The 25,838-nt window shown below is 39.4% G+C and overlaps 1 protein-coding gene across 1 annotated transcript in view; it reads left to right on the forward strand.

Annotated features, from left to right (window-relative positions):
• ARSB (arylsulfatase B) overlaps positions 1 to 25,838 on the forward strand; it is a 69,625-nt gene that overhangs the window by 22,104 nt on the left and 21,683 nt on the right. The window contains exons 5-6 of the mRNA XM_086629058.1: positions 10,543 to 10,786; positions 22,720 to 22,790. Coding sequence (XP_086485184.1) covers positions 10,543 to 10,786; positions 22,720 to 22,790 — 315 coding nt within the window. The remainder of the gene's footprint in view (positions 1 to 10,542; positions 10,787 to 22,719; positions 22,791 to 25,838) is intronic.

Here is a 25,838-nt window from a genome sequence, read left to right on the forward strand (position 1 = left end):
TTGTCTCTGCTGTTTGCATGTGATTCTAAGTTTTGGCAGCTTCATATCCATGCAAGTGGGTTTTTTTGATTGTTTGTTTGTTTTTTCATTTTAAAGGGGCAAAAAAAGCGTTAGGTCAAAGTAGTTGTTTCTTCCCTCCCCCTCAAAAGACAAAACTGGAGCAAAGTGGTATATTGATCCTCTAAGGCTGGCAGCCTTCCCTGCAGGCTGTGCACACCTAACGTTTCTGCTGCATCTGAAGTCAGGGGCATCTTTTCTTGTACGTGACTCTGATCAGCAGTAGATGTAAAACTAGTTTTCTGCCGACTCCTGTCCTCATGTGTTGGAATTGGATCCTCTGTTCTTACCTTACAGCTGCAGCCTAAAGTACAAAACCAGCAGGCATCAGGACAGGTATTTTCCATGCATCCGGAAGTGTGGATGCGTTACTGTTGGCTAGTTGCTGCTTATGCCGGGTGTCCGTAAGCACAGTAACAGTGGTCTGACTTCCTGCTTTTTTTCTTCCAAAAGCTGCTATAAATATGCCTTCTAATTAGATCCATAACATTGTTGGGATAACAGCACTAGATTTGTTCTAAGACAGTCACGCTGCCTCCAGAAGCAGAGGAAGAAACCCAAATGTATTCAAAATAAACTTCCGAATGCTTTTACTGAGTAGAAACACCTAGATGTTGCCAGCTATTGGACAGTCTCTGCACTTAGAAAATCTAATACTTGAAATTCAGTGCTTCCCAGCATACTTGCGGTCTTTTGTCAGTCCTATCCAGTCCTGTGTTTGTTGAGTGTCTGTCTACCATATGGACATATCTCTTCTGTTTGGCAGGGAGAGAGGGGGGGATGCACTTGGAAATGAAACATTCTTCTGAGTTACATTTACAGCACTTATTTATGAATAAGTGGAAAGAGGACGCATATAGGAGGGACTCCGTTATTCCTTTTAGCAAAGAGAAACCACCTTACTTCCACTCTCATCTTTGCAAAGCAATTAGTCTATCAGAAGTAAGAAACAGGAACAAGTACCAGAAATTATTATTGACCATATTTCCCCTTCAGACATTTTGTGTACATATTACATACTAGATTACACGCAGCTGATGGCTTTAAGATGTTGGCACACTTTAATTCAGGAGTAGCAGGAACTTAAAAGGTTGCTTTTTCTTATTATTTTGAAGATGCTTTGATTTGATAACCTATGAAAATGCCCAAATCTGCATTATAAAATAAATCAGAGTTGTTTGTGTGTTTTTTTTTTTTTCCTGGTCTGTACTCACTTTTAAAATACTGTATGACTTTAGACAAGCCTTTCAAATAGAGCTTGGCATGGTTTATATATCAGACAGATGTGTGCTAGATCAGCTTACTGCAGGGGCCCATGAGGAGGAGTTACAGGGTACAGGAGTTTTCTCTTGCAGCTTCAGAAAAAATAATCAATTCAGAAAAGTGGGAGCTTAAGCACAGGTGGAAAAAAGAAAAGACAGCTGAGGCATGCCAATGCTGGGTTTTAAAAGTGCTGAAGATATAGTAAGAGTATTTGGCAAGTATTTTGTAGCTGTTTTCAGGAAAAAAGGAGACCTGGGTGTTTGTACCCAGGAGCCAGATCTTCACAGACTCTAATGTTTGGTTAAAGTTATTAAGCACCAGTACATGATAAACGATTAGTGACTTGTGATATCTATTTATATGAGCCTAGATGCTTAGAGTTAAGTTTTTGTCTTACTTTGTCCTTGCAGATGTATTACTTCAAATGCTTTCTTTGTGCTGTGTTCTGAATAGTGGTTTTCTGTGTTCTGAAATAAGTGGTTGCATAGTCAAAGGCTTGGCACACAGCTTTTGACTTCTCTATTTTATTTTTTTTTCACTGAATCCTAATTGAATTCTTCCTTTAAATGCTGATGGGTTATTTCTTGCTCTGTGGATATGTGAGTTATATACATACTGGTCTGTTAAACTTTTGGATGGCTATTTTTAAAAAATAAACCTACGTTTCCAAAAGTAGTTACATATTTGAATTGATTAACCTCATAGTCATAAATATTTTGCATGTTGATTTTTTTCGGTGATATGAAGCAGTTTGGGTCTTTTGTTACTTACTGCTAAAATGTTGGGATAACAGCACTAGGTTTGTTCTAAGACAGTCACACTGCCTCCAGAAGCAGAGGAAGAAACCCAAATGTATTCAAAATAAACTTCCAAATGCTTTTACTGAATAAAAACACCTAGATCTTGCCAGCTATTGGACAGTCTCTGCACTTAGAAAATCTAATACTTGAAATTCAGTGCTTCCCAGCATACTTGCTGTCATTTGTCAGTCCTATCCAGTCCTGTGTTTGTTGAGTGTCTGTCTACCATATGGACATATCTCTTCTGTTTGGCAGGGAGAGAGCAGAATTTGTTGTGCTGTGAGACACGCAAAACAGTCTAGAAATACTTATGCTATTGGATTGTTGTGCTGGAAGAGGTTTTTTAAATTTTCTGTTAAGGCTGTTTTTTTTTTCTTATAGGAAAGAATTAATTACTGATGTATTTTCCAGATTTATTCTTGTAAATATTTTCCATATTCTTGGATCACTCTTTGTTCTACAAATGCCAAAACCAGTTATTAAACTTAAACAGTGATAATTAGGATTACTAGGACACGTATGGTTCTGTCATTGTAATCAAGGTTGTATAATACATATCACAAACTATAAACTCTCTGTAGAACGAGAATGGAAGGTTTAGAATAAATAGTCATAAAGGACAGTTTATGTAAACCCTGCATGTTGTTGAGGTATTCTCACTGTCTAAAACAATTTGCACACTACATGTGATCAGCAAGGGTGATTTTTTTCCCCCTTTTTTTTCTTTTTTTTCTTTCTTTTTTTTTTTTTTTTTTTCCTAAGGAGCCTTACATGTAGCTCCTTATTTGGACTAAGAAAATACAAAGACTGAAAAGAAATAATGAAGTTAAAACTGCTTAATAACTGCACTAAATACAGTCCTGGATGAATCTGTGGAGAAATGGAAGCTTCAAGGAGCTTGTCTAGAACAGTTTGCCAGGCACATCAACAGGACTGTGTGGTGTAGCTCAATTGTGGTTCTAAGAAGGCAGCAACCTCAGTGGTCACGAAGGAGACAAAAAAAGGATACTATGTTTAAAAAAAAAATAAAAAGATACTTTGCGATAGTATAATTGAAACAAGATCTAAACTGTAAGAAGAAAATAAGTAGCTATACAACAAGGCACACTGCTTTTGAATAATATGGAGAAAAATGCACAATTATTTTATGTATTATTTATTTTTATTTATTTTTGTTTTAAATTTACTGCTTAAGTCCTGTGTAAGAGCTGGCAAAAAAAGCAGTGAGGGAAATCTTCAAAGTGAAGTTCAATTTTCGGCCTATTTGCAGAGAAAATAGTACCTCTATTCTAGAGCATTAATGTGAGGCAACATGATGAGCAGAAGCTGTGTCATGGTTTGATGTGGGGAGGGGGTGGGGGGGAAGGTCCGGGTGGCAGAAGCTGCCCATCAGACCGGACTCCCATCCCCCTTGGGGCTTGAGCCAATCGGTGCCTCTGCGAACTGCCCTGTTTACTCATCTAGAGTCCGTGGGATGACCCCCGCTGATGGGGAGGTGCTTTGTTAAAGGAGATGCCTGAGCCTGAGACAATTGTGAATCATGGGCACAGGTCGAGGTGCATTTACGCATCTAAGTCTGTATGGAGAAGCATTTAAAGTCTGTATGATGACCCACGCCAGAGCGAGTGGCTACGACTCCCTAAGAATCCGAGACTGTGGTAAAGCCCGCACTGGGGCAATCTGTTGGGGAAGGATTGCCTCCCAGCGGGTAGGACCTCACGCTTTTCCCATGAGTAGGGGATCCACTGGAGCAAGGGACAATGGTGTAAGGACTCCTTCTCCTTTAAGAGAAGCAGCAGTAACAGCATGGAATGAACTGACCTGCACTCCCCCATTCCCTGCCCCCCTGTGCCACTGTGGGGAGGAGGTAGAGCCGGGAAGAAGAGGCAAAGAGGGGGAGTGGTGTTGTTTTTAAGATCTGTCCTTGTTTTCTTGTTATCCTCTCAAGTAACCATTTTTGTTTGCTTTTCTTTTTGTAGGTAGCTGTTAATAAACTGTTTTGCTTTAAGAAAACAGCCTCTTTTGCCCGGGACCGTGGTGGGTGGGTGCTCCTCTGTTCCTGTCTCGACCCTCAGCTCTTTTATTACATTTTTCTCCTCTCCACTTTACTGGAGTGGGAGAGCTGCGTGGAGTTTAGTTGCCAGATCGGCCTAACCCACGACAAGCTGCTAAAATACTATGTACAGGGTACAGGTAGTAAAAGTTGCAGAAAGGAAGTCACTTGGGCCGCTTGTCTACACAAAGAAGAAAGTTAGTGTGTTGGTCAAACTGTAGCTCAGTGTTCTTTGGAAACTCTTATTGAATTTTTTTTCCCCACTATCCAAAAAATAAACCACAAAGGTCTCTTTATAGCTTTCAAAATAAGTTTTTAATTCCACTACATAGGCAATAACGATTTTTGGGCATACAACTGGGGGAGATTAAGCTTGCATTCTTAGGAAACTGGCCTTATACAGTATTACAGGACTTGTTTCCGTTTAATTTATCATCTCAACAATAGCTTTCGAGGCCATTGATCAATTTAAACTGAGCTTGTCAGAGGAGTGAGCTCTGACATACAAAGTTTTGACAAATCTATTAATGCTATTAATATTGCCTCTAAGTTCAGTAACCACTATGGACTTGTCTTAGCAAGGAATGTGCATGAGCGAGAGATACTTACAGTACTGGGAAGGACATTTGTCAGGGTTCATTCTTAAGTCAACACCTTTGCCTTTTTTGGTTTCCTATTGTCTAATCAGGTATAAATCCCAAATGAAGCTTTTCCCACGGTTATGAGTATCTATTGCCGATGTGGGTTATCTTCACAGTATGAAAGTCTGTTGCTTTGGTTCCAGGGTAATTCAATAACAAAGTGAGTCCATCTGAAGATTCGAATCCATGCATGCGTCATTAGTTATTGCTCTCGGAATTGTTTTATTGCTGTTTTTCATTGTCCAACTGCTCTTCAAAGAGGTTTTAGTCATACAGCTGTTTACTAGTTACATACATCCCACATCACTGCGTATATATACTGCCCTAGTGAAAATGTTTGGCAGCTGGCAATTCTTCAGAGGAGTGTTTGGGAGAAACAGAAGGGCCTCTCTGTTTAGCTTTGTTTATTGATTCCTTTAAGAACTCCTGCAAAACATCTCTGACAGTTTACAAATTACAGATTTAACAAACTACACTTTCTCATGTATGTGAAAATGAATATTAATTACAAAAACAGATGTTTGTGAGAAGAAAATATTGACCATCATTTTTAAAGGCATATTTAGGATGCACAAGCTTTACTTTGCTTTTATTTCACTTACGTTGAAAAGTTTTTATTAAATTAAGTAAACTTTAAAAAAACACCCTTCCTCCTCATTACCTTTAACGAAAAACTCACAGTAGTTTGAAAGACACCTTCTGTTGTACAAAGATTTTTAGAAAATAGATTATGTTCTCTGATTTTGTGTGTGAGAAATGTGTTCTATTTTCATCCAGAATCTTTTGGGAAGGAGGCACTACAGCTTTTTGTTGTTTCAGCTCACTCCATTAAAGTATCTTAATGTGAACAGCATTGTATGGACTTTCAGATGAGTGAGAAAGTGATTAGATGTAAACAAGTGTATGAGAGCAAAAGAAATAGTCCTATAAGAAATGATTTTTTTCTTGAAGGTGTATTTGGGTAGTTACCAGAGTCAAAAAATATTTTTTTTTTTTTCAGGTATTTTAATCAAAATAGAAGACAGAAGTTCTCACTTCAAAATTTTGGTTTTGGTATATTAATGCATGGTATTTACTGAGGATCAGCTTTGCCAGTACTTTGAAAAGTATTCAAGGTGTTAGGGTACTGTGCATGATGATTTTGAAGACAAAAGTTATTTCATCTGGAGAGCTTTGTATCAAGCTATTGTATCAGGATGCATGTCCCACAGATACATTCATATGGAGAAACTAACATAAAATGTGATGGTGTTTTGGGTTTGGAAGCACTGCATTGGTTTTGAGGAGTGTTTAAACCTACTAATTTTGTTAGTATCACTTCCAATGAAACTATTCAGTGTGGCAGTTGTTTTTTTTTTTTTTTAAGATACGTTCAGATCCTATCAGATTGCTACTCCTTGGATACTGAAAGACAATACAAAACTAAAAGAGAATTATGCTACTCACATGAGTCGTGTAAATTGGCAGAGAATTGTAATGTTAGATGTGAGTGTGGCTTTTGTACTTAGGGACTCTTGGCCAGTTCCTGACCCTCAGAAATATTTATTGCTTAAGAAACTCTTCTGTCTGTGATGATGTGGTTCCCTCAGATTTAACTGTTGTAGGCTGCCTCACTAATGCTTACAACTGTCAATGCACTTCCTTTGCTCTTTAGGATTTTTGCTTTCTCTTCCATAGTGGGAATGACATCTCTTCCCAAATCAGTGCAGCATGCCATTGGTGTTTATGATACAGTTACTACATTATGCAGATTTCTCGATAGTCAACAAGGCTGATGTTAATTCAAGGGTGCACAAATTTGATCAAAACTACCTTTTAAAGTAGCCAGGATATTTCTATTTCTCTCCTGATTTCTGTTGTTTTGCCATTTACCTTGCATGTGTCTTCTGTGCATTTTCTCGTTGGTGGTGGCAGTGCCTGGTACAAACTCCATTTTAATCCGTTCTTGTATCAGCAAGGATGTCTCCCCCCGGTGTTCTCTTTCATTGTCACAAATTTCAGCTTGTAGAAGAAAATTCCATCAGAATGGAAAAAAAAGTCTCAATATCCTCCTCCTTAAAATAATACAGAATGATGGGAGTGATAAAAATACTCTGAGAAAATAGAGGTAGCTAAACACCTATCAAAGGTAGTCAAACCAAGCAAACAACAAAGCTCTTTGAAAGTATATGATGCTTCCATTTAAGAAAAGAAACAAAACTGAATAAATTAGCTAGGAAATGCTTATGCCAAGAACCATAATTTCTGACTATAGCCTTGTTCTCTCCTCTTTCATCCTTTCTTTAGGGACAAGAGCTGGTTTGTTTTATGATTTTTCTAGTGCACATACTATGTTGTGGGTACTACTGAAGTCTAAATTATATAGATATAATTACAAAAATTATTCTTACAGATAGGAAAAATATGCTCACTACATTTTCCAGACTATTTCACTGTTATTTTTAATGAAAATCATATTTGATGTTTATCTCCAGGAAAGAGATAATTGAAGTATCATGCTTGGGGGAGTCTTGTGTTTTTAGCTGAAGTAGCAAGGCTGAAGCTTTAATGATAACAATGTTATAAATCAGGGCCTCTAGTTGTAGGTACTTTGATTTCAAAAGCTTTGCTCTGGAGACTGTCTGCTGAGATTAGGTATTAGGATGAGTCATGGAGAGAAACAGTTGCAAAAATGAATGATAAATCATTCAGGAAATATTGTTTTGAAGTGGATTTAGAATTGGATGTGAAGCCAGTGTAGAACATTAAGCAACGATGATCCTATTTGCCTTTTACCTAAGTGGATATTAAGTGTGTGTTTTAAACTACAGGGTGTTTCCATGTGGACTTTGGAGTTCGTTCCATATTTGAGATACTTTGCTAAAGTAGCACGAGGAGTTGATAAGAAATAGTTTTATTTGGGAGAACGTGAGAATGGCTGCACTTCCACAGATGGAGGATCCACACCAAGCATCCCCTCCCTACAGCAATGCCTGGCAGTGCATGTCTAGGAAACAGTATTGGAACTCATTGTTTGTGCCTTTCACCAAAAGTTTTCAAATCTTCAGCAGTTTGTGGCTGAAGAAATTCCTGAGACAGAGGTGATGTCTTTTCATGTAAAAGCTATCAATTTTTTTTGAATCTTTACCTTCTCTGTTGGCTTTCTGAACCCATGCAAGCTTTTAGCATCAATTGTATACATACACAGCTGTATCTTAGGGGAAAGATACCTGAACATACATAGCAGGTACCTTTTTTTTTTTTTTTTTGTCTCCTGCTGTCTAGATATACCCTCCTAGGTAAGACCAACTAGAACTCCAGTTAAGAGTCCTGTAGTGGTTGTTCATGCCTTTCTTTCTGCCACATCTTCACCTCATGCAATCACTGGCTTCTTGTTTATTGCCTTCCCTCACCTTTGCGATTTAGTGTTTAGCTTAATTCATCTATATAGACTGCATTATGATCTTTCATTATTATGTAACTTGCTGCTGTTTAACAAATTCTTGATATTTGAAGTCCTAGATAATATTTCAGACCATACAGAAGTGGTTATCTAGAACCTTGAAAAACGGTATCACTTATGTACAAACTGCCAGTGACACATCAGCTCTGTTCTGCCTACCTAGAAAGGAAACAAACTTCGGTCATCAAAATAGGAATCATCCTTTCCCCTCCTTCAACACTTTCTTAATAACTCTGTAAGAAATTAAGCAGAAAGGGTCTTTTGAACATGAATTCCTGAGGGAGAAGGAAATCATAACGTTCTAGCAATGTGAAAACAAGAAGTCAAAATGAGTGAGATTAAACTTGTTTCATATATTGGGTTTTTTCATTTATATATCAGATAAGCGATCAAAACAGGAATTTTTTTTTATATATATACTTAGTGTACTATGTCTGAATGCTGATAACACATGAGTTTTTACAGGATATATGTTAGATAGACTCTTTGTCTCAGAGGATTTATTGTGTAATGAAACTGGCACAAGAAGAATGTCTTCAACATTACAGAAAATAAAGAAAAAATAAGTATAATAAAGATTTGACTGTAACCCAGGAAATGCACACTTTTCTCTCTCTATTTTTCATAAAAACAGTCTACTTCTATAATTTCCTTGGTACTTTGTTGCTGGTATTCAAGAGTAAAAAAAATAATCTCATGTGCTAGTATTAAACTGATATGGACAGTAAGTAGCCTGTGATGTGAAGACGATATGTAACATACTTAAGATTTGATCTCACTGTATGTCCAAACTGCGCTTTAATATAGTGTAGATAGGATACCTTTTATTCTAAGGCCACCAAAGGTTAAAAGCTACTGAAAGCTCTGTCCCATGAGTATCTGTGACAGGAATTCCTGTTTATACTAAGAGTAGAAGGAATTGTTGAAACTGATTTTTTTTTTTTTTTTTTTTGGTAACTGACAACTGCTTGCATTCTCAGATCTCAGTGCTCAACATTTTTGTGTGAGAAATATTGGTATGAAGTGTTTGGTTGCCTGCATTTCTTATTGAAGACAATAAACCTCTCAATTTATTTATTTTTAACACAAGAGTGCTGGACACACAAGCAGCCTTACTGGAAGCTAGTTGGGCCACAGAACGCTTTACACTTTTCAAATAATGTTGTTATTTCCAAGTGCTTCATTTAGCATAGGCCTCCACTTTTTAAAGTGTTCACAGAGGCATGCACTAGTTTATTTCTTGCTAGAATGAAATGGGTCTTTGGTGTGCAGTAGAAAGATGTTCAGTGGGGGTTTACATGGATTCCTGATTAGTGAAACAGAAGGGAGTTTGTTTTGTTGTGGTTTGATTACAGTAAAGTTCTTCTGTAAGGTGTTGGACATGTACTTCTTGTTTTTTCCATCAAATTCCTTTATTTTGACGAGAAAATACAATATAAACACATCAATTAACACTGAGTGTCAGTTCAACAACTGCTATTTGAAATAATTTAACCTCATTAAAATACAAAAAAATTTCACTTTAAAGAATTGCCATCAATGACTCTTCTGAGATCATTACAAGAGGTTTGAACAAAAACAACTGTACAGCAATACCAGAAGTAACATCAAAGAATCATTAATTCTGTTAACTTCAAGAATCTGGATTTTATTCTAAGTGTGGAAGCTTGGTCAGAGAGAATTATAAAAGAGTTACATGAGCTATGGCTAATTCATGCAGGTATTTGTGTAATAGCACAAATCAATGTGACTGCCTAAAAAATCTAGGAAAACAATAGTTCTGAACTAGGAGGACAGATATTGTCCTAACACAAGAATAACAGTTTTCAATTTTAAATATACCATACCACTTTGGAAAACAATGTATTGTGAGTACTAATGATGGTGTTGATAGCAACTCTTCTAGTGGTCTGTAAAGTAGCTGGAACTGTATTTTCGAAGTCTCTGATTCTGGAAGCTTTGGATGTCTAATGGTATTTAGAATCAACATCAGAGCTTGCTCTTAAAGTCTTTCTAAATCATTGGCTTGTAGTAGGGTATCATTTCTGCCTAGCAATAAGTTTTCATTGTAGTAATTTGTAAGACTGGCAAGAATTAATGTAGGTTTCTTATGTGCTCTGAACATGCAACATGTTTTATGAAAACTTAAGAGCAAGTGTCATGGAAGTACTTGCATAGCACACTTACATTGTGAAAATATTTTCTCAGATGGATGAATAAATGTTGTGGAGAGGATTGTTCTGTTGCTTCCTTACCAATAATTCCTTTTGATTACTTGTTTTTCAGATAATGGAGGACAGACTTTGGCAGGGGGGAATAACTGGCCGCTGAGAGGAAGAAAATGGACCCTCTGGGAAGGAGGAGTGAGAGGAGTAGGCTTTGTTGCAAGTCCTTTACTGAAACAAAAAGGGGTAGAAAGTCATGAACTCATCCATATCTCTGACTGGCTGCCAACACTGGTGCACCTTGCTGGAGGACATACCAATGGCACTAAGCCTTTGGATGGCTTTGATGTTTGGAAAGCGATCAGGTAACTTGCATGTCAAATCACTGAGTCAGCATTCTGGTAGGAGAAGACTCTACTCAGCCCAGAGAACAGAGCTGGAACTTGGGCAGGTGGTGGTGGGGAAATATTACATGTTCCTTTCCCTAAATCAGAGGAAGGTATAAGTGCAGTTAACTTTGCTATCCCTGGGAGAATTTTCCCGGTTGCAAATTAATCCTGGTCACAGATGCAAAACCTCCATACAGCTTTAGGTTGGTATGTTGACTTTATCAGTGTGTACACAACAATGCATAAACGTGGTATACTTTTTCAAGAATGCTCTGTGATCCAGAAGTATGTTAACTGATTTTGCACAGCATGGAGTACAAGTTAGTGAATTTTATGGACCCAGCCCTGCTCTCTACAGAGCCCAGTTGGGTGTCTCTGCGGTATGCATCTGGAATTGGGCATGTGGGAAATCTATGCAGACATTAAACTCACTAAGCATAGATTCGACTTTGATGGTTTTTAGCTCAGTGCAGGACCTGTCAGACTGGCTCAAAGTGTGACCATTTGAATAGTTCCTTATCATGCTGTCCAGTGTCTCAAAAAGCCTGTGAGGTTGAGTATAAAAGTAGACCTGGTGTGGTTCCTGAGAGGTCATGATATTGTGCCTGATATAAGCAAGCCGTAGCGCTCAGGAGCACAGCGCAGACATGCTTAGATGGCTGGAAAAAAGAGGCAGCTTAGCTCCAGTTGGGTTGACACTGAGACAAAGCTAATGACTTTTACTGGGCTGTCTCTGTCTCTGTGCAGCTCTCATGCTGTCTGGATTAACTGGGATATCCCAAAGCCCATTAGTTCAGGTAATGGAGAGTCTTCTGTGCATTAAAAGAAAAATGAGTTAAATCCCATACATTTTTCCTCTGGAAGAGAATAATAAAAATGATATCACAAATGCTGAATACTGGAGGCTCTGGACACATCTGAATATGTGCTTATTGCTGGTGTGTTGAGCTCCGCAGAGTAAGTAGAACAGCCTGTAAAAGAAAAAATGAAATCGGCATTAACTGATAAAGGTGATTTTTTAAGTGGAACAAACTATTAAAAGAAACTCTGGTGTTGGCCCTTTGTGATACGTTCAATTGAGATTTATATTTAATCAGTCCTTCACCTTTCAAAGCTTTTCTTTTATTTTAATGTTCTTTCATTCTACTAAAATGGATTGCAAAGTCCTTAAAACCTGAGTTTCTGCAGAATTTTGAACTTCAGTGACCAACTCTTAATTTTGCAAAAATTGCAAGGTGACACTGGTTTAAATTCCTTCGTTTATTCCTCTTGTAGTGTATTCATTGATGGGTTCATCATTCATTCATTCATTGATGTTGTTCACAAACAATCCTATTGTTTATGTTCTTAGAAGTTATATTATTCAGCCTTGAAAAGAGAAGACTGCGAGGGGACCTAATAGCTGCCTTCCAATATCTGAAGGGAACCTACAGGAAGGCTGGGGAGGGACTTTTTACAAGAGTGTCCACTGATAGTACAAGGGGAAATGGGTTTAAGTTGGAGGAGAACAGATTTAGATTAGATTTTAGGAAGAAATTCTTCAGTACGAGGGTGGTGAGACTTTGGAATAGATTGCCCAGAGAAGTTGTGGATGCCCCCTCCCTAGAGGTGTTCAAGGCCAGGTTGGACAGAGCCTTGAGTAGCCTGATCTAGTTGAGAGGCATCCCTGCCCATGACAGGGAGGTTGGATTAGATGATCTCTGAGGTCCCTTCCAGCCTATGCCATTCTATGATTCTGTGATTAATTTTAGCTGGTCTTGGAATATGGTTTTAATTTGCATAAGAATCATTTAGGACGGAAAGTTTAGTACTGCTAAAGCAGAATAAAAGGACTAGCAATTCTATTTCCTACATGCTGTTCAGCTGAGAATTAGTGTTTTGTTTCTTTTGATAGTCTTTGTTCTGTTTTTATAGCTATCAGACAATATTATATTATGTGTGTTATAACATTTTGTCACCTTCTCAGGGTTACCACCCCAGCTTCCAAGAGAAATGTAGTTATATATGTAGCAATTGCTGAATTTTCTGCAGTTTTCTACGCAGTGCATTACAATAAACACTAGTTTTTGTGTGTCTTAGCATCCTAGACTGTGAATTACAGGAGTTAGTTGCTAAATAAGCATGAGCAGGAGTGTTTGGGTTAGGGACTGAGATGAGAAATTGAGAGAGCGAGCAGGCAGAGTTGAACCCATCTACCCATCCCTGGTTAGTGCTATATACACCTTGAAGTGAAAAACAAAAACAAAACAACAAACTCAACCCCCCCCAAAAAAAATCAAAACAAAAAAACCCATATCTTGAGTTCAGAATTGTTTTATTTATACCTTTAGTAAGATTATCTGTTTTGAAAACTGCTACGCTTGATTTCTTTCTTAGTACTGCCTCTGTTTCTGAGGAGCTATGGGATAGTTTTCTGTATCTTTGCAGAGGGCTCATGGCCTTGTGCCCAAGTGTACTGTATGTCTCTCTTCCAACTGGAAGAAGATAAGGATGTGTATAATTGAGGCCAGGGACCATTAACTACCGGGAAGGAATTGAGACTCCTGCCCAGCCAGAGACTGTAAAATGTTTAACATGCCAATGTTACTGTAGGAAAACTTAGCATCAGCGAGATCCTGGAGTACTCCTAATACCATAGGCTTTTCTTCCAGCTACCAGGAGAATTCCTGCCTAATTCAGGTTTAGTTTCAACCAGGTGTTCTTTGTCATGGACTGATCTTTTCAGATCAGGTCACTTCAGCAGGAAAATTATACATGGGGAAGGACAGGTACAGCTGTGCATACTCTGCACGTTTCTGGCACTTGAATCTTACCTCTTCGTGGAGGGACTGAATGCAATGTTTGCTGGCACTGCCAGGGAATAGGTGACATCCAGTATTTTCAGTAGTGTCAACCAGAGGGCTTCTGTCTAGAGTGGGGAAAAATAGTCAGTTTTTGTGAATTGTTAGGCTGCTCTTTGGCTGACCTTGCAGCTGAAATGTCAAATTTCACATTATTTTCCCATGTAATCAGGAGAAACGAGTGTATTAAATTTCATGAACATAACTCAAAAGGTCACTTGAATATTGGATAGCAAACAATGAAGTCACAGTGCCCTTTTGGTGACATCTGATGGAAAGTTCAAATATGTTGATCATAATGAGTGAAATGAAATTTTGCTAAGATTCTACCTCGTTTGAAAAACATAAATTAATAGTTGATCCCTGTGTTACATGTGAATTTTTTTCAGCCCAGTTTAATACAAGTAGTTGCATATGCTTCTTATGATTTTTTTTTTCCCTAAGCTTACTTTTTCATATGTGGGTTGTAGATTTGAAACCTTGATTTAGATGCTCAAAAGAATTCATGAGGCAATGCAGACAGATATTCTCAGAAGTCATAAAATTTTGGATCTGTTCCATTATCTGTCTGATCTGTCTACAAATGGTCAGTTTTCAAAGGATGTGTTCTTAATATGATATTTATCTAATAAATATAAATAATATAATTACGAAGTAACTACATATAGTGGTATATATGTTTAATATAGATCATGATATAAATAATATACAAATTAGATATAAATTTTAAAATCCTAAATATAAATTCTGAAATCCTAAACAAAAATGAACTTTCTGTCATGATTTTAAGATGATTAGTATTCCAAATTAGGAATTGCATTAACGTGACACTGATGATATTAAGTTCTTGTAGTAAATAGAAGCACTGAAAACCATACATGTATACAGCTGTTTGGTTTATGCCTCCTTTACTTAATTGTGACCTGAAGAATCAGAAGAAACTTAATGGTAGGAGCAAATGGCATGGACAGATGTGTCTTGTGGACAAAAATATCTTCTTTTACATTCTTTTTAGCTAGCTATACTTTAAGTTTCTTCATAAAAACTCAGGAAATACAATGTTCTTCTTGTTCTCATTATTTGAACATTTTTACTTAGATAAAAATTTGCATGCTACTTAATAGCTCTGTGACACAGACTCTGAACTCAAAAGCTGGTCTAGTCTTCCCAAATTGATCTGCTGACCTAGGAGTCTAGGAAATACTGTTGCAACACTGTATCAATGAGTGACCTAATTGAAAAGGAGTGTGATTTTATTTAAAATAGAAACTGAAATAAAGCAGGTTTTACTTGCGCTCTCACAAACTGACACTCTCACTCACCAGAAGGTATTTTCAAGCCATCCATCTGCCAGCCAGGCACCGTGACACTTCTGACCAGATATGTGATGGTGCAGGGGTCCAGGGACACCAGCTATGAACTCTTTCTGGCATCTTTTGTGTTCTTCTTAGATTGGTAGCCATGCAGAGGTTCTGGTTATGCCTTTTTGTACCCTTTTGGTGCTGCTTCTCTGTCTTGTCTTACCTCTGTGAGTCACCAGGTGCCATCACTGGTTTGTCTCCAGATGTCTCTGTCCTGTGAAACTGGCCTAGATGTGCTGGGGTCTTGCTGACCTGCTAATCTGGGTGTCATTAACACAGACTATTATGAGGGCCCTGTCCCTGCTGTGTGTTTGTCTCCCCACCCAGATCTTCCCAGTCTTTCTCTGTTCTTGGCCTTTCAGCTACAGTTTTCCACAGTAAAAGGTAGTAGGCCACCAAAAAAACTTCTACGTGCAAAATTTTATTGCAGCATATCTTTAAACTAGTAGCTGCTAAACTCTATTTTCCTCCAAATAGCTTTGATATTAGATTTAACTTTCCTTTTAATGTCTCTAACTTGTTTTCAAAAATAACTTGGGATAGTATCACTGTAGCAGCCTGTTTTTGGATATCCATCAGACCATTCCAATCTCAGGTACAAACCTTCTACATAAATCATAGTAGACTGAACTTTTCCAATACCTTAGATTACCATGAGTAACACTACAATATAGCTGGAACTTCTAAAACTGTGTACATATTAGAAATTAGAACTGAAAATACAGTGATAATATCACTAACATATTTTACAATAATGGTAATTGAGAATACCAAGTGCAATTAGTGGAAAACGATACTAAAATGCAACTAGTCGACAATCTAAACTGTACTGCATGTTTCCTAGCAAGTATCTCAAAAGGCACTTGTGTTTCTAAGAAAATCTGTTCTCTAGATGCCTGCTACTCTATTGAAATTGAGACACTAGGCAAAATAATTTTCCTTATGTAGAAATTTGCTCTGTTTGATACATTGTTTTGATATATTTTGGTTTTAAGTACTAAATATCTAGTATGTCTGTGCTCAGAAAAAGAGTTTTGTTTTGCATTAACAGGAAAATGGAAAACCAAATGATAAAGCACATGAAGCAGTATGACAGACACTGTGAGATTCAGGAGAAAATGTAGTAAAAAATAACTAATATTTCCTCAAAGATGGTTAGCAAGCATAGGCTTTCAAGTTTTATTCATATGTTTTGCAGGGCAAGTTTCAATTTTTTGCTTTTGTAATGTTAGAAATATCAGAATGAATTGGATGAAGTAAATGAAGCAAGATCAACTTGAATTCTTGTGTACCAAAGTTACATTAATTTTAGGAGTTAAACACCTGTTTGAAAAAAATTTTCATTGTTGTGATATAAAATAACGCTGAAGAAAGAGCAATCTAAAGCTGAAAGTGATACTTCTTTCCAGCATATCTGAAATACAGTTATTTTGGAAAAGCATGTACACGTATGACCCCGAGAAATACAATGTATGGCAAGGTTATAAAGGCTCAGTTTTTGCTGAGTGACACTGAGGATGTTTTTGTGCAAGATAAATAGATGTACCCTGGAAAGCCTTGGATTCCTTCCCAAGGACACTTTCTGCCTATTTAACAACATCAACAACAAAAGTGAAAGATTACATGTTCATGTTTGTTCACATTCACTAAGGAATAATAGATCTTTCTGTACGTTTTAAAAACTTTGCAAAGCAGAAGATAGAGCAATACTCTCCACATAAACTGGCTGATTCTTATACCAACTCTGAAGATAGTCTGTATGTTTCCATCAAGATGTTTTTACCTAGAGGACTTTTTCGGGAAAACAATACCTTTTAACTGCTTAGTTAAATAGTCAGTCAGACATGGTAGAAAAATAACCAGACAAAAGAAGTCGTTCCTAATTTTTAGGGAGAGAAGCAATGTATTAAAATATTGGAGTCTAAAAATAAATATTCTAGAATTAGAACATTGTAAGATATGGTTACACTTGAAGCTACTAAAATACAAAGGCAGAACTCCCTAGAGAATCTTACTGCTTTCTTATTCTAGTTCTGATGGCTAGAATATATTCCTGATGCAAAAGCTCCTTGGCAGGACATTTGCCAAGGTGGGTCTGGTGTTGAGGCTGTGTCTTTTGAGGGGACTAAGGTCAGCATGGAGCACCATAAATGGGAAGGAGGACAGAGTTTAGGCACAGGGATAAAGGAACTCTGCTGCAAGTGTAAATTCTCTACTTGTTGTCCCCAGGACATTACTTCTGTCTTCCTGATGTACTTTTCTGTCAGCCAGCCATTTTCTTCAACGCACAGTGCAATCTCCTTTTCTCTGGCTATTGTTTTGTGAATAATATATGCTGGTTATAAACCTGCATGTTGTGTAAGAGAATTACTGTAATAACACCCAAACTGAACAAGCAGTTCAGTACCAGTTAATAGTGCTACAGAGCTTAATGCAGTAATGCCATAAGCTTCAGAGAGTGTATCTCATGATTATATATGTCACATTTCCAAGTTACTAATACCAATATTCTATCCCAGAAAAAAATGGATTCAATAAAAATGACAACTGCAGCATGAAAAACTTAAATTAATGCAGGTATAAGCTTTATATTTTGTGTTCTACATGCTGTGCAATAATGTTCATGGCCGTGTTTAGTGTACAGTATCCACCCTCCAGATTAAAAGTCATAAAGGAAATTGCCTTTAATGATATGATAGTAATAGTAGTCTGTTTGACCAGCATGAATATCCTCCATTCTGACATTCTACCTAGGGTAGTACTGTATGATATATACTGTATGCATATATAAACAGGAGAAGCACATAGGAGTAAGTTACTTCTTTCTTCTGTGTTTGGCCCTGGTGAAAGATGCTAGATTACTTAGCATAATTCTGGTGTTTGCTTTCATTTAGAAGGATACTGAAAAATGTAGATTTTAGCTCAGAAACAGCAAAGTAAGAATATCTTCCCCAGCAGTTACTCCACAGTCATTTCCATGCTATAAATTTGCATCCTAATTTAACTTGTGCTAACTGATTCATGTTACTGTTATGTATGAACAGATGGTGAAAAGCACACTTGACCACAGCTGTAACTGGAGAATTTAGAGACATTAAGACTCTATTAAATCAAAGATAAAAGTTGGTTAAATAAGGCCAGACACTCCTTAGTTAAGTATGTTACCACTATAGATAGTGGCACTTACAGGACAACCAGGTGATCAGGCCCAGTCAGCATGGTTTTATGAAAGGCAGGTCCTGCTTGACTAACCTGATCTCCTTCTATGGTAAGATGACCCACTTAGTGGATGAGGGAAGGACTGTGGATGTTGTTTACCTGGACTTTAGTAAAGCCTTTCACACCGTTTCCCATAGCATTCTTCTGGAGAGACTAGTTTCTCATGGCTTGGACAGGTGTATGCTTCGCTGTGTAAAAACTGGCTGGATGGCTGAGCCCAGAAAGTTGTGGATGGAGTTAAATTCAGTTCGCTGCCAGTCACAGTGATATTCCCCAGGGCTCAGTATTGGGGCCAGTTCTATTTAACATCTTTATCAGTGATATGGACAAGGGGATCAAGTGCACCCTCAGTAAGTTTGCAGGCAACACCAAGTCGGGTGGGAGTGTTGACCTGCTGGAGGGTACAAAGGCTCTGCAGAGGGATCTGGGCAGGCCGGAACGATGAGTGGAGGCCAAATGTATGAGATTCAGCAAGGCTAAGTACCAGGTCCTGCACTGAGGTCACAACAACCCCATGAAATGCTGTAGGCTTGGGGAAGATGAAGAGAAAGTCAGGTAGGAACACCAGGAGGCCCGCATGGATGAATAAGGAGCTCCTGGACCAACTCAGGCACAAAAAGAAAGCCTATAGGGGGTGGAAGCAAGGACAGGTAGCCTGGGAAGAATACAGAGAGATTGTCCGAGTAACCAGAGATCAGGTTAGGAAAGCCAAAGCCCTGATAGAGTTAAGTCTGGCCAGGGACATCAAGGGCAACAAGAAAAACTTCTATAGATATGTCAGTGATAAAAAAAGATCTAGGGAAAATGTAGGCCCTCTCCAGAAGGAAACGGGGGACCTGGCCACCCAGGATATGGAGAAGGCTGAGGTTCTCAACGACTTCTTTGCCTCAGTCTTCACTGGCAAGAGCTCTAGCGGCATGGCCCAAGTCACAGAAGGCAAAGGCAGGGACTGGGAGACGAAAAACCGCCCACTGTAGGAGAAGACCAGGTTCGCGACCATCTAAAGAACCTGAAGGTGGACAAGTCCATGGGACCGGATGAGGTGCATCCGCGAGTCCTGAGAGAACCGGCAGATGAAGTTGCTAAGCCACTATCCATCATATTTCAGAAATCATGGCAATCTGGTGAAGTTCCCACTGACTGGAAAAGGGGAAACATAGCCCACATCTTTAAAAAGGGGAAAAAAGAAGACCCAGGGAACTACAGGCCAGTCAGTCTCACCTCTGTGCCCGGCAAGATCATGGAGCAGATCCTCCTGGCGACTATGCTAAGGCACATAGAAAATAAGGAGGTGATTGGCGACAGCCAACGTGGCTTCACTAAGTGCAAATCCTGCCTGACTAATTTGGTGGCGTTCTATGATGAGGTTACAGCTTTGATGGATAGGGGAAGAGCAACTGACATCATCTACCTGGACTTATCCAAAGCATTTGATACTGTCCCACATGACATCCTTGTCTCTAAACTGGAACGACATGGTCTTGATGGATGGACCACTCGGTGGATAACGAATTGGCTCGATGGTCGCTCTCAAAGAGTTGTGTTCAACGGTTCAATGTCCAAGTGGAGGCCAGTGACGAGTGGTGTTCCTCAGGGGTCGGTACTGGGACCAGTGCTATTTAACATCTTTGTTGGTGACATGGACAGTGGGATTGAGTGCACCCTCAGCAAGTTTGCAGATGACAGCAAGTTGTGTGTTGTTGTGGACACGCTGGAGGGAAGGGATGCCATCCAGAGAGGGACCTTGACAGGCTGGAGAGATGGGCCTGTGAGAACCTCATGAAGTTCAACAAGGCCAAGTGCAAGGTCCTGCACGTGGGTCGTGGCAATCCCATGCACAAGTAGAGGCTGGGTGGAGAATGGATTGAGAACAGCCCTGAGGAAAAGGACTTGGGATTGCTGGTGGATGAGAAGCTCAACATGAGCCGGCAATGCGCGCTGGCAGCCCAGAAAGCCAACCGTATCCTGGGCTGCATCAAAAGGAGCGTGGCCAGCAGGTCAAGGGAGATGATTCTGTCCCTCTACTCTGCTCTTGTGAGACCCCACCTGGAATACTGCATTCAGCTCTGGAGTCCCCAACGTAAGAAGGACATGGAGCTGCTGGAGCGAGTCCAGAGGAGGGCCACAAAGATGATCAGAGGGCTGGAGCACCTCTGCTATCAAGATAGGCTGAGAGAGTTGTGGCTGTTCAGCCTGGAGAAGAGGAGGCTCTGGGGTGATCTTATAGCAGCTTTCCAGTACCTAAGGGGGCCTACAGGAAAGCTGGAGAGGGACTTTTTACAAGGGTGTGTAGTGATAGGACAAGGGGCAACGGATTTAAACTGAAAGAGGGCAGATTTAGGTTAGATATAAGAAATTCTTTACATTGAGGGTGGTGAGGTACTGGAACAGGTTGCCCAGAGAAGTTGTGGATGCCCCATCCCTGGCAGTGTTCAAGGCCAGGTTGAATGAGGCTTTGGGCAACCTGGTGTAGTGGAGGATTTCTGTGCCCATGGCAGGGGGGTTGGAACTAGATGATCTTTGAGGTCTCTTCCAACCCTAACCATTCTATGATTCTATGATTCTATTCTAAGATTGGATGGAAAGCTGCCCGGTGAATAGATCTTGGAGGTATTGGTCAACAGCTGTCTGAATATGAGCCAGCAGTGTGCCCAGGTGGCCCGGAAGGCCAATAGCAATCTGGCTTGTATCAGAAATAGCCAGCAGGAGTAGAGAAGTAGTTGTACCCCTGTACTCAGCATAGGTGAGGCTGCACCTCGAATATGGTGTTCAGTTCTGGGCCTCTCACTACAAGAAAGACATTGAGGTGCTGGACCATGTCCAAAGAAGGGCAATGGAGCTGGTCAAGGGTCTAGAGCACAAGTCTTAAAAGGAGTGACTGAGGGAACTGGGACTGTTTAGCCAGGAGAGATGGAGGCTGAGGGGAGACCTCGTTGCTCTCTCCAACTACCTGAAAGGAGGTTGTGGAGGGGTGGATGTTTGTCTCTTCTCCCAAGTAAGAAGCGACAGGACAAGAGAAAATGGCCTCAAGCTGCACCAGGAGAGGTTTAAATTGTATATTAGGAAAAATTTCTTCGCTGAAAGGGTTGTCAAGCGTTGCAACAGGCTGCTCAGAGAAGTGATTGAGTCACCATCCCTGGGGATATTTAAAAGATGTGTAGACCAGACGCTTAGGGACATGATTTAGTGGTGGATTTGGCAGAGTTGGGTTTGCAATTGGACTTGGTGATCTTAAAGGTCTTTTTCAACCTAAATGAATCTGTTATTCTGTGATATTAGGGTGCAGGGTGGGAGACTTAATCTGTCATGCACATTTTGGGAAAAACATTTTTGAGGCAGTTTTTATACACTGAATTAAGAACACCATAGGTTAATTATTATACTTCCTCTGTGTTAATTGCAAGGCTGTATTATCTGAATACATTAAATCTTTCATCTGATCCTCCTTGTTAATTTCATACTTACTCAAAATGTGAGGCATCCAGAAATGGTTTTAGAAATTGAATAGAACAATAGTAATTTTAATTAGTTGTTATTGAAAATTTTAGATTACAAGTAAATATTGTTTAATTATGTATTTTATATATTAAAATAACAGCCATTTTTGAGATTTCCACTAAGTCTTATATTACCTGATTTTTTTTTTATTCTTAATGTCAAGTGGTTATGGGGCGCTGGTTGAATTTTTGAGTCTTATAATAAAGCTCCTTAACAGAAAGAAAACAGCTTAAGTTATTTGGAAGTTTCTAAAAAGTGTTTAGGTTCACTGTCAAATAATAAAATACTGTTGTGTCATGATGTAGCCAGGATTCTTTCTAATTATGTATTCCTACTAATGTTGTCTTTTATAAGGACTATATTTCTTTTACTCAGTTTTTTTAGGACTGGGATTTACTTAACTCAGAAAATTTATGGGTAGTTCAGAGGCTCGTTCCACACCATCTCTATGTATACAGTCAATGGCTAGAAAAAGAAGGATGGGTTGGTTTGTTTTTTTTTTTTCACAAGAAGGTTCAGAGTATCTAAGTAATCCTTGTGACCTCAATTACAAATCGAAGGTGGGTTTTCTCAGGGTCAGCAGATGCCTCTAGTGTTTTTTGAGGCACCCAGCCAAAATGCTTCCAGCACCCTAGATAATGAGTCTTGTTCAGGTATGCAGAGAGCATAGCAAGTGCCATGCCAGCTTACCTGTGAAATTTGTTTTTTAGAGTTGATTGTGGTTGAAAACTCGGCTTTGGTAGGGCCAATTCTGTACTCTGTAAACTTGTGAGTAATCCCAGTAAACGCCAGTGAACACAGGGAAGACTGATAGGGGCAAAAGCTGCTGCTACTAGGCTCGGAAAGAGCACTCAGATTAAAGTTGATAGCAATTAGTTTATGATTACGAGCTCATTCTGTATTAGGATGACAAAAAGCCTTAAAATAAAACATGTAAAATCCTGATGAGCCGTAGAAGGAAATCAACATTTCCTTTTGAAATCTCTCCTAGTGAAGGAAGACCTTCTCCCAGAGTGGAACTGCTGCATAACATAGACCCCATGTTTGTGGATGACTCCCCATGTGAGTATGCTAATAATCGTTCAAGACTTATTAAACATACAGTTTCTCTTCTTAACACTCCTTGTTTTCCTTAAATGAAGTATTTCCTGCTAGGTGAAACAAAATAATGTAGGATGCCTTCTGCTTTTAAGCAAATTTCTTTAAAATCCAGAGACATTGTCCCTCAGGTGCTGTAAGTACTTAAATGAATCTTGATGAAGCGCACTTCCTATTTCAGAGAGCTCTGAAGCACTGCTGAGTAATGAAAGTACTCTGGGACTTGGAAACATTGAGGAACCACCATGTGCCTGAGGTGCGCAGGGAGGCACGCTGCCAAAAAACTCTACCAAACCCTGTCTTCCGTGCTCCAGGTTGGCAGGTGGCTCCCAATGAACTGCTCGCCCTAGCACATCTTGATGAATCTGTGTAATACAAACTTGCAAATGGAAAACTCGAGTTTGTGAGAAGCTGAGAAGTCAAACCATGTGATTGTTTTTGTTCCATAATCACATGGGTTGGATCTTTAATGCCGTAATCTCAAGAACTGGAGCTTAAGTTTGCCAATTCTGTAGCTCTTAAGCACCGTCTGTTTTATAATTCTATATCATTAGTTTGCTTAGGATAACAAACTTTTCAAGCGGAGATTTTTTTCATGCAGAACATTGAAAGAGGTGCTTTCCAGTGTTTTTACAGCATTTCTGCATTTCATTTAATAAAGAAGTGCATCCAGGCAGAGGAGAAATAGTGCAGTGGGGACAGTGATCTGTTGCCTGCGAGACGGATGCATGTTGCGCTGTAGTAACTGGATGGAAAGGGATATGGTGGCCTTCTGCAATGCACATCTGGTTCTATGATGCTTTTCTCAGAAGGAGCAACGTTGTACCTGCCTAATGCTGGCTGGATGGCACAGCCTGCAGATAATTCCTACATGCTGATGGAATTAAGGTGTAGCTACTCCAATTTCCCTTCAAAGGATGCTCAGTGAGTCATAGTATTCCTGTACGATGTTATGCCCTGATGTGGTATTCTCAGGCTTACTTCAGAGACCATCTTTTCCTTGTGGGAACTGCTGTGATTGAGCTTAGTGAAGGTGTTTGAGTAGACAAATTCCTGGTGTAAATAGAAGGAGTTGAGCAGAGTAAGCTTTCTGGAGCTCAAGCTCAGGATATACTTCCCTGGGTTGTTTCCATGATGCCATACTCTGATGATACTTCAGTGTTTGCTACATATAGTGTGTCCTTTTTGTATGCATTTTGTGAGATGTGGGCAGGCAGCAGGGCAGGTGGACAGAAGCTGTAGTAAGTGGAATTTTTATGCTGGTTGAGATGTGACTTTCAAGCATTGTGAACAGAGGAAGAGGTATGCATGCCTGTAAATTTACAATGTTTTTATGTACCTGACAAAACTGGAGTAATTAAAAAAGTAACTCTTCACCCACATGTCCTTATGCACCATGCAGGGTTTCCCTGTGTCTTCTCAGCGAAGGCCTATGATTTTGGCAAGTTACTTGGTGCCACCTGCTTTACTTTCTGCCTTAATGGCATTTTTGGTCAGGAACTGGTAGAGTTGACCTCCAAATTAGTATATCTCACATTTTTTCTAGTTTTGATTTTTGATACCATTCTTAAAGGATTTGAGAGTAAATAGTTGTATTTCTGATAGGTTTGACAAGATGTATCACTGTTACACATCACTAAATATACATTAAACTGTGCTTTTTCAAATCACTGTTATTTTAATTAACTTACTGTTTCTAATGCAACAGAGGATGTTAATTTATAGTCCACTGTTGTGAACAAGAAACCTGGCTTTCTTTGTACTTCATCTGTTGTCATAACTTCCTCAATTTCTTGTAAGTTAACTGGAAGTTGGAATGGTTTTGTGCGTTGCAAGATGAGTCATTGTATTATTTATGATACTGGTTTTGACCCATCTAGTGAAATGACCCAGCCTTGTCATATAAGGATTAAAATTTCTATTTAGCAATCTGAGTTATTAGGAGTATATGTATATATGTATATGTAACTCAGCTGATTTCTACTTAGTGTCTGTTTTTCATTTGTGCAAATAGGGTAATAAGTTTAGAATTAAGATCCAGATAAATTATATTGGTATCTCATTTGTCATCTTCAGTGCTAACAAAGGGGGTCATGTCCCTGACCACAGACTTTGCCTCCAGGCTCCCTCTAACCTGTGGCCGGTGGAGTGGTCGGGGTTAAAAACAACCTTTTTTCTTAATGAACTGATCTGGTTTGCAATGTAGACCTACAGTAATTCTGGTGGTGTGATGGAGGAGGCAGTGCAGTGAAAAACTAAGGTGGGATCTCCAAAAACTGGGATGGGGAGCAGGGTGGATTATGGTCTTTGTAGGGCAGCCAGTGTGGTGATGAGCTATTGCCAAGATGGCCAGCCTGTCCTCTCCCTTTCTCCCATCCTTTCCTGCTTCCCTTGAGCTGGATCTGGAAATCACATGGTGACAAGATGAGTCTTCTGCCAGATCAGCCTTCAAACTATCCTGGGTGGCAGGGGAAGAGGAGAAAAGGTTTCTACCACATCAGCCAGCTGAATCAACTTGCCTTGTAGCTGTATGACTGAGAGCAGAGAGGAGTGTGTGATTGGTGGCAGATGGAGGGACTGACCGCAGAACCCGGCAGCCAGATCAGCTCAGGCCACTGAGGAACCTCAGCCAGAGGCAGTAGTTTCGTGGAGTTTAAGTTAGTGTAGGTCACTGCTGCTACCAAAGAGGAAATCCTGCCTCCCACAGCGCCTCACCACTGCTCCCCTCTCTCATGGGTCACCAAAACCACTCACAGAGCCAGGCTATGAACCAACTCAGGATATTGGTTCAGATTTTAATAACTCTCCTTATTTTAATTTTTTTCCCTCCTTTGGGTGTATCTTGGATATATAGCCAAGCGCTCATTTTGGCTCCAAGAATGGGACTAGAAGCAATTTCAGGGGATAGGTGAGACTGATTCTGTTGGCTCTGAAATTAAACCCTGAGGTTTCTGTTTCATAATGTGTGATGAAGTGATCCAGCAGGTTTCTGCTGGAGATGTGCTTCGCTTC

This window comes from Tauraco erythrolophus, chromosome Z, assembly GCF_009769465.1.
Source record: "Tauraco erythrolophus isolate bTauEry1 chromosome Z, bTauEry1.pri, whole genome shotgun sequence".
NCBI classification, from domain to species: Eukaryota; Metazoa; Chordata; class Aves; order Musophagiformes; family Musophagidae; genus Tauraco; species Tauraco erythrolophus.